Consider the following 10,062-nt stretch of genomic DNA (forward strand, 5'->3'; position numbering starts at 1 on the left):
TCCTCTGTCTGAACGCTGTTTATCGTCGCTGCTCTGATCTCTGAGTGTGGTGAAGACACCGAGGACGTTTGTTTGACAGATGAGGTCGAAGATAAAAGCAAGTGAAGGTTCCTGCGACGCAAACTCAACCGCACGACAAAATGTGTACGAGCAGTGGAATATTCAGAACCACAATAATATATGCTATTATTAGCAGGAAGTGGCACTGTTTACGTCCATAAACGTGCATAACTGGCTGCAAATAAACCAGGTAATGTCAGACAACTCGTCTGTTTTCATGAAACGTGAAGATGGTGACATTTGACCACCAGATCATCAAAGATCCTGAGGGCAGCAGAGATGGATCACCGCGATAAAAAAAAAAACACATGCAACGCCGTAAAAATTTCGACGCTGACGTTAGCATCACAGATGCACAGATTCCTGGTTGGCAGTTAAGGGTGAAGTAAGTAGTTTATAGTGCCATCTATAGGAGAGGCTGAAATTTACAACAAAGAACTGCTCCTCCGCTCACCCCCTCCCTTCCCTGAGCGCTACGCTGTCCTCAGCCGGTCAAATCGTCGTCTTTCTCCGTGGTGCGGGTGTACGGTCAGGTACTGGTGTTCCTTTATCCGCTGTAAAATACGCGCGGTCACTCGTTCTAAACGCGTAGAAAGATCCGCTCTCAGCCTCGCCTCGGCGCTCGATTCGTTCTCTCGGGTTTGTCCTTACAGGCTCCCGTAGAAACATGGCGTCGTGGCAACGCAACCGCGGCCCCGCGACCATGTTATTTTACACGACTTTTTGAAACACTACGAAAATGAAACAAAAACTATTATACAGCGACTAGACAATGCAGGAGCACATAATATGTATAAAAAAGTGGATTTTGGGTTATATAAACCCATAAATACTACGCAGTGTCCCTTTAAGGGAAACCCAGAATGAAAGTGCATGCTACTGGTGTCAAAATAACACAACATGAGACTTAAGATCGTCGTAAGTGAACTCCCGACCAGGAAGCTGTAGATCTGGATGCTAACTTCTTGCTAGCATCCTTAAAAATCACGTTTGTAAGTGTTCACTGGAGGGGAAAGTTCGTCAAAAAAGTTTAAGATGCCGCAAACCTGCAGCACTGGAATCACGTACTGTACATACTTGTGAAAAGCACCAAGGGGCAGTATAAGGGTCAGCTTTTCCTTTCCTACAGCTGCAGAAGAAGACCACACTCCTGTAAAGTGTCTTTATGAGCTGTTAGGTGTTCCTAATAAAGTGGCAGCTCAGTGTTTGTGTGTGTGTGTGTGTGTGTGTGTGTGTGTGCAGTCGCCGATGGGAAAAGAAAACAACCGAGTGAAGGAGAAGTTTTGACCATAAATAGATGACGGACACTGGGATCCAGCTGGTTCCCACACACACACACACACACGCGCACGCACACACACACACGCACACACTGTGGGTCAGTCACTGCTCGATGACGTCGTCCGCAGGGATCGACGTTCCCACGCTGCTCAGCGAGTGATGTGAAACCACGGGGGCTTTAGAGCACACACACACACACACGCACGCACACGCACACACACACACACACACGCACACACACACGCACACACAAATAATCCCTTTATGACGTGAGGACATGAACGTTAACTTTACTTTCCAAGTGTTTACGGAGCAGAGTAAACAAGGTTTCTTCACCTCCTCACATCTGTGATGTCACGGGAGGCTTCGGCCAATCACAGCGCAGCTCAGCGAGAGCAGACCCCGCCCACTGCAGCTTTAAAACTTTAAATCTGCACACACCCAGTGAGTGTGTGTCTGTTTACATCACAACCACAACAACAACAACAACACCCTAAAAACACAAGCTAGATCCAGGGCTTAACTGATCCAAACCCAACCGTACCATGATGAAAAAACCTGGTCAGAACCTGGACCGGTCAGATCCTGGACCACCAGACAACCACGCACTCTCGAACCCCGAGAATCCAATCATCCTCTGCGTTTTTGTGGAAGGAAACCAGAGAGAAGCCATGTGGGATCTGAAATGCTGACCTTCTCGCTGTGATGTTGATCCACACGAGGGGTCACGCACAGAGACACCAAGGTTTGACCGGTTTAAAAGTGAGGTTCTGTCTCCTTAGGACCAGGTTTTGGTCAGAAACACACACACACACACGCACTGACCTTGATGAGCCTCATCCTGCTGCTGTCGCTCCTCTCCAGGTTCCTCTCCAGGTTCCTCCTCTTCACGGACGAGCTCCTCACCACCGGCACCGGCTGCACCTCGTCCTCGCCGCACCAGTCCGAGCTCAGGACGCAACCCATAAATGTGGACAGGCTCCCGGCCTAGGGGGGACGGGACGTCCTCCTCCTCCTCCTCCTCCTGCTCCTCGTTGTCCTCCTTGTCTTTCTGTCCTCCTCCTCCTCCTCCTCCTCCTCCTCCTGGTCTTCTGTCCTCCTCTGATCGGGCTCCAGCCTGTGGCTCCCGGCCCTCGGCAGATGTTTTTCTCGGGGAACGAGAACGAGGCCCTTCCCCTTTTTCCTGGATCAGCTTCAACGGCTGCTGCAGGGACAGAGGGAAGGATACGGCGCTCCTCCACCTCCTCCACCTCCTCCACCTCCTCCACCACCTCCTCCTCCTCTCTAAAAACACCTCTCTGGTGAACTCCACATTTCCTTCTTGCCTCCACCCCTCCTCCACTCGCTGCTCGTCCGTCACACTTTTTCCTAACTTTTTCCTCTTCTGTTCTACACGTTCCGTGTTCCGACGCTCACTCCATCCTCTGACCCTGGTGTCACTGCTCCATCCTCCCCTCTTTTTCTTCTCCTCCTCCTCCTCCCGTCCCTCTCTCTTTCCTCCTGACTCTACCTCTCTAGCAGCGTTGCCTCATTCTTACATATACAATCACCTCTCTGTTCTCACCCCCACCAGCTCTGTGCTCGGCTCTCCTCTGTTTCCTGCTCTCTCTCTCTCTCTCTCTCTCTCTCTCTCTCTCTCTCTCTCTCTCTCTCTCTCTCTCTCTCTCTCTCTCTCGGCCACATGTTGTTGGTGTCGTCTAGAAAAGAAACAGAAGACGGAGAAAGAGAAGAGCAGTGACGACAGATGTGAGGATGCGGTGATCCTCGGTCAGACTGAGGCCGCTGTTGTTTGGCCACAGAATCCCGAACACGTAACGCGATCACAATGAACAGCAGGAACCACGTGTTTGTCATGGTTCACTTCATTTAATTTAGGTCAAACTATTTCAACAAACAAGACTTTTCTTCAGTGATTAAAACAACGTTTCTTCAGTTTCTCAAATGTGAATATTTTCTGGTTTCGTTGCTTCGGCGTAACCCTTTTGGAGGGTTCCGCCAAGAACCCTTTTAAAACCCTTTATTCAGGAAAGGGCTTTTAAAGGAATGGTTTTTCAATGGTACCAAGAACCATTGAAAAACTTCACGAAATGGTTTTTCAGAAGCAAATGGTTCCAGGTAGAACCTCAGCCCTTGTAGAAGAACCCTTTTGGAACCCTTATGTCTAAGAGTGTACTTGGCGCACAATAACTGACGAAATAAGCGCAAAGTAAAAGTAAATGTGCTAAGTAGAACCATATAAGGTTCTTCGGCTTGACCTCATAGGAGAACCCTTTTTGGTTCCAGGTGGAAGGTTCCACGAAGAACCCTTTTAAAACCCTTTATTCAGGAAAGGGGTTTTAAAGGGTTCTCTGGATCAAAATGGTTCTTACTGGAACCATTAGTAAGAACCCTTGAAAAACCCTGTCTTCGGGAAAGGGTTTTTCAGAAGTAAATGGTTCCAGGTAGAACCTCAGCCCTTGTAAAAGAACCCTTTTGGAACCCTTATGTCTAAGAGTGTACTTGGCGCACAATAACTGACGAAATAAGCGCAAAGTAAAAGTGAATGTGCTAAGTAGAACCATATATGGTTCTTCAGCTTGACCTCATAGGAGAACCCTTTTTGGATCCAGGTAGAAGGTTCCACCAAGAACCCTTTTAAAACCCTTTATTCAGGTTGATTCGGTTGAAACTTCGGTTACTAAAACTTTGGAAAACTTCCAGTAAAAATGTCTGGATTTTATTAAATGATTGTTTCGTTGCAGTATCAAGAACGTGAACATTACAAGTATAAAGCTTCTCTTTAGAGCAAAAATAAACACTTGTATTAACCTCAAAAAATTGATGATTGGTCTGAACAGAAAGAGTCTAGACTCGTTTATACGTGACAAAACAAAATTGGACTTTAAATTAAAACAATAATAAAAAAAAATTAAAAAAAATAAAATTAATAAAAAGAATTCTGACTTTTACAGAATTCCAACTATTTTTATCTTTTATCTTTATCTTTATATTCTGATTTTTTTTTGTTTTGCCTGAAAATAAAATGCACATTTTCCTCATTTTAATCACGAGTAACGTTCACATGTTGCTTTACTATAAAGTTTCTTTACGATATAAACACACAGATGATGTTAAATCAGGTTTGTTTGTCATGTTGTCGTCGTCCTCGTGGGTTTAATTTGAGCCGTACTCATGTTTCACTCTCTTACATTCTTCTTCTTCTTCTTCATGCTGTTGTTTATTTCTTCTTCTTCTTCTTAATGTCTTTTGGCTGCGACGCAGCAGCTCTCTCAGACCGTGTACCCCTTAAAAGGCAAATTCTTGATGTGCCTCCAAAAGCACCCCCACCCTCTCTCTGCTTTCTATTTACTCTCTCCACTCTCCCCTTTGTTTTTTCGTTCTTTTCTTTCTTTTCCTTGGTTTCCTGCGTTGTTGTTGCAGGCCGTTTGCCTCAGACGATCCTCCCAGGTGTTCTTCCTTTTCCTCGTTTCTCTACCACCCACCCTTCCACCCTTCCATCCATCCATCTTTGACCCCCCCCTCTCTCTCATGTATATACTTCAGACAGACTCTCAGACATGAGCTCAGGCTACAAACAGCGTTTTTACAACGCCTCCTCCTCCCCCCTCCTGTTTTTACGTGCTGTAAAATTAACTCCTTCTAATCAACTCTCGAGTCCCGGGTTTAAAACCTGCAAACTAAATATGAGGAAAAGGACAAGTATTTGTAAAAAAATTGCAAAAAGACATTCAGTTCAAGAATGAGTCAGTGTTTGTAGCACAGAACCAAATATGCACAAGAGTCTTTTAAAGCTACAGAAACCTTTGTTGTTGTTGTTGTTGATTCGTCATTTTAAAGTCTGATGAAGCTCTATCCTTCACGTGCTATCTGAATTACGGTAAATACGAGTAAAATCCACACGAACGCCTCTTAGCGTCGCCGTTTCCAGTGGGAAACAGGGAGATAACTTTGATACACGAGCTCCCGAGTGAAGATAACCACGGACACTTGAAGACAAGGCGTAGAGTAAGGACCACTTTACATTACGCTTTTCGTGACAGCGGGAACCCCGTGTAAAGAGAATTCCCGCTGTTGTATTCCCGATGTCTTCAAATCCAAAGTGGTCGCCCGACAACTCAGCGGGAGTCCCCGACAACTTCAAAGTGCGTATAAAGAGAACACGTCTGGCTCGCGACAGTTGGAGGTCAGGGTTGAGGCGATTAGCTTATAGCGCGCGCTAATCGGCATATACCGCGGGACTTTTGTTCCACAAAAAAAATGGCTGGGGGTGAAGGAGGGAGCGCTGGACGCTGTACGTGGAGCACCTCCGAAACCAAGTGCCTGATCAGTATCTGGTCCGAGGACGAGATCCAGAAGAAGCCGGAGGCGTCCAGGAACAAGATGGCCTACGTCGAAATGCAACAGCGGATGCGGGAGGCCGGCTACGATCGTAAGCGCCGCAGATGTCCTGCTGTCGCAAAAAGCGTAATGTAAAGTGGGCCTTAGACAAGATTCGTCATGAATGGTAAATACTAATTTCAATGTTTTTACCGAAGAAGGTACACTATCGTTCAAAGGTTTGGGCTCACCGATGCAATTTTTGTTGTGTCAGACTTTAATTCATCAAAAGAGTTGCAAAATGAATAGAGAATATAGTCGAGACATTGACGAGATCAGAAATAATGATTTTTACTCCAAATAAAACTGTTTTCAGCTGTGCTAACATCATCGCACAAGGGTTTTCTAATCATCCAATAGTCTTCTAACGCCATTAGCAAACACAATGTACCATTAGAAGACTGGAAATGGGCCTCTATACACACATGTACATATTCCATTAAAAACCAGACGTTTTTACCACATTAACAATGTATAGAGTGTATTTATGATTCATTTAATGTTAGATTCATTGAAAAAAAGTGATTTTCCTTCAAAAATAAGGACATTTCTAAGTGAGCCCAAACTTTTGAACGGTAGCGTACGCAGTCATTGCTCATTTCCAAATGACGCATCTCTTATTTTCACACCCAGTGCCCAACGCTATAGGTATTAAATGCACTCTAAGTGACCTTTTTTAGTTTCTTTATGTTTATGTAGCTTTGACATTATTTATATAATTTTTTATATAAAATATAATTTAACAGTATTTTTATCACCTGTATTTTATTTGTTTTTATTGTGTGTTTTTTAATCTTGTACTGTAAGTTGCTCAGAAAGGCGCCATTAAATTTAATGTATTATTATTATTATTACTTGTGTTCATCAGTGCGTGGTCAGGGGAACATTGTTGGCGCGTTGCTATGTTGACGTAGCAGAAAACCACTGCCACCATTGGCCATTGATTCTTTATTGTGTGAAGTCTAATGGAGTTCTAATGGGACAGAGTTGTGTTGATTATGTTGCGTGTGATTGTGCGGTGGAATCATCTCAGGGGTGGGGCAGACCATCAACAATGGAGGGTCAAAACAGGAAAAACACGGGAAGTGAAACTCACCGAAACAGGACATGAAACAAAATCAGACGACAGTGAAGAGCAAGACAAACACAAACCAGGACAACGACGGTTGAGACTAAACTGACTCAGCACATATAAGTAAAGGATTTCTAGGTCTGTGAATCACCTGATCAGTTTGAAGTCGGATGATAGATGTCCAAATAAATCAAAGCACGTGGGGTAAAGCATCGGTCAAGACGCTACGATCTCTAATCCAGAGCATTTTTTGGCAACCGCGTCGGCTCTTTGCTGTTGCGCAGGTTCCGCAGACTTGGCAGGAGTCTGTTCTGGTCTGGACGAGCGCAGATTATGTCATGACAGATTTCTAGATGGCGAGAGATATCGTTGAGGAGCGAAGCAGCAAGAGAGAGGCTGACGGAAAGGAGATAAAGCCAAGTCCAAATAAGGACAATGAAAGCAGGACGAGAAGACGCGTGTCATCCCAAGAAGAGACAAAGGAGGACTGAAACGGAGACGGTCGTGATGAGGTCAGTGATGATGTTACACAAATCCAGGGTGAAGGCCTCGGCTTGTCTCGTGTCAGAGAAAACCGACCGTGACGTCGCATCAAAACTGCTTCATCCGAGTCGAGCGACCAGATCACAACATACACGATGTGAAGGCACTTTACAGAACAAGGCCAAGAAAAATAATGCTCTTTGAACTGAAGTCTATCTTGATTTGTAATGAGTTAATGATCTCAATCGCTGGTTTCAGATCCTTTTCAACAGAAGATGATGTATAGACAATAAGCCGGTGGATTTTTTGGTTTCACAAACTAAAGTTGCACCATTCAGAGTGCGAATCTAGAGGCTATATAACTATGACATACGTATATATTTATATGTAAAGTCATGATGTATATGAAATACATACAGGAGGAAATCTTTGGCAGAACCAGAATATGTAGAGGAAAACGTACAAGGAAGCATGTAAACCATTGGTTCTCAAAGTGCGGCCCGGGGGCCAATGGCGGCCCGCAGAAACATTTCTGGCGGCCCTGGCAATGAATTACAGTTGATAGTTTTAATCCAGGAGCTACTAAGCTTGTTAAATGTTTATTGGACATTACTGGATACAGACCAATAAGTGTAAACAAAAATAGAGTATTTAAATGGTTTCTATATGGTCTTATAAGCTGGTAATAAGCAGGTAGCTACAGCCTCCAATTACTATTTACCCAGTAAATATATGGTAACAGAAATGTGTTACTTGGTAACCTGTAATTAGAGGGTAAGAACAATGGCCAAAATACTGGGTAATTATATATATATATTATATTAAGTAAATTATAAAGCGTTATTATATTAACACTTATATAACTTAACGCTAAACTGTAGAACTGCAATCTGGTCATTAAAATGATTACAAATGAGATTTATTTCTGTTTTTTTTCCCTTTGGCGGCCCTCCGTCCAATGTTGGGTTCCTAAATTGGCCCTCAGGTACCAAAACTTTGAGAACCCCTGATGTAAACGGAGAAGAGTATCGGTCCAAGCACTGAGCCTTGTGGAACTCCTTCAACACCTTTTGTGCACATGGAGGAATTATTGTGTTTTTATGGATACATTTTTGTCTAATTGGACTGAAACTAGCCAGGAGCAGCTATATATATATAACATGTTTATAAAATTAAATGTGATCTTTAGGTTTTCAAAGTGGAGCAGGACTCCACTGATTGCAAAAATAACTCAGTTTGAATGACGTCTAGTGTAAAATGAGCTCAGAAAGCTATAAAATAAGGTTTGTTTTGCAACCTGAAGACGACAACCCTTTTAATATACATTCCTGATGTATATGAAATATATAATGGAATAAATATCTGGCGGAAAACATGCAGGAAAACTTAAAAGTGAGCGTGTATAGGGTGAAGAGCATCGGTCCAAGCACTGAGCCTTGTGGAACCCCGTTTTTCAGCATGTGGAGGATAGAATATGAATGAATTCTTATCTAATTGGACTTATACCAGCCAATTGCAGCTCTTTTAATCCCAGTAGTAGCAGTTGGCCACCAGGGGGCGACAGCTACTGGTTGCAAAAACAACCCGGTTAGAATGAAGTCTGGGGAAAATAAGCGTATAACGTCAGTAAAATGGTCTCAATTGGTAGTTTCAGCTCTTCTTCAATAGAACGCGACGCCAATTTTGTAAATGATGTCCCTATTTAGAGGAAAACAGACGATAAAACATGCCTAAAAAAATAGATATTCAACCACATTAAGGGTTCTTATAAATTCATTCAAACGTGATTTTTGGAAGCACTAGGCCCCCAACAGGTGGTATAGTCCATTCTGTGAACTTTTGGATGCAAAAAGTGTCCCATGACACGAGCATTAATGCTTCAAAATGGGTGTAGTTTTTGCAACCGGAAGACATTTAAATAAAGTCCAAGTCCCGGTGTCTGCAACAGAAAAGAACAACATTCAGTGGTAACTTTCACTTTTTTTTGGACTGTTTTCGTGGCCGTGAACATATTTCGCATATTTTCCCAAAGTTGTCTCGCACACATTTTACATCTGTCTCTACTAAACCACCCTGTCTTTGGTTCGGCTGCTGCGTCCAAGCATCTGTCTTTGTGGGTCAGTCTTGTACTGCACCACAACTTCACTGTGTGTGTGTGTGTGTGAGAGAGTGTGTGTTTGCCAGGCCACAGTACTTCCATGCCAAGGGTGTGTGTGTGTTTGTGTGCTGGTTTACGCTCACATCTCATTGACTTTGAGGCCCACAGCGCCCACAAGAGGACAGAAACGTCCCACACACAGATATTTGATTTAATGCTTTGCTTCTTTCTTTCTTTTTAAAAAAAAAAAAACTGGGTGTGCGCTTTGTGGTTTCTTTGCCATCTAGTGGGCAAAAATAACTCAAGTGCATATTTAACATTTCACAAGCAGAGGTTCGTGATTTTCTCGATTTCTCTTTTCTTGAGAACAAAGTTGAGAAACAACAACGCGAGGACAGACAGAGCAGAATTCTGATATTGAAGATGACGGATTGATTCAATCATGACTGAAGATCAAGGTGAATTTCCATTGTTGGAATAAACTGCAAATGTTTTATCCAAGAGACTTAAATGCCAACATGGAGGTCTGGGATCTCATGGTTTCAAATTATGCTGTCTAAAATTCAAACTTTTCACTTAAAAATATAAGTATTTTATCTGAAATACAACAATTTTGGTCAAAAAAATAAAATAAAAAATTCATTAAAATTATCCCTTAAGAGCAAATATTTTCAACAGATCCTTGTTCAGG

General features: G+C 43.2%; 1 protein-coding gene across 3 annotated transcripts in view; it reads right to left on the bottom strand.

Annotated features, from left to right (window-relative positions):
- The window catches only part of tns2a (tensin 2a), a gene marked incomplete at its 5' end in the record, with an annotated part of 84,352 nt that extends 82,045 nt beyond the window's left edge, over positions 1 to 2,307 (bottom strand). For all 3 annotated transcript variants that reach the window (XM_083894622.1, XM_083894623.1, XM_083894621.1), the window contains one exon: positions 2,167 to 2,307. In XM_083894622.1, the coding sequence (XP_083750748.1) occupies positions 2,167 to 2,307 (141 nt within the window). The remainder of the gene's footprint in view (positions 1 to 2,166) is intronic.
- Between the last annotated feature and the right edge of the window lie 7,755 nt (positions 2,308 to 10,062).

The sequence above is a fragment of the Microchirus variegatus genome (genome assembly GCF_963457635.1).
Source record: "Microchirus variegatus genome assembly, chromosome: 9".
NCBI classification, from domain to species: domain Eukaryota; kingdom Metazoa; phylum Chordata; class Actinopteri; order Pleuronectiformes; family Soleidae; genus Microchirus; species Microchirus variegatus.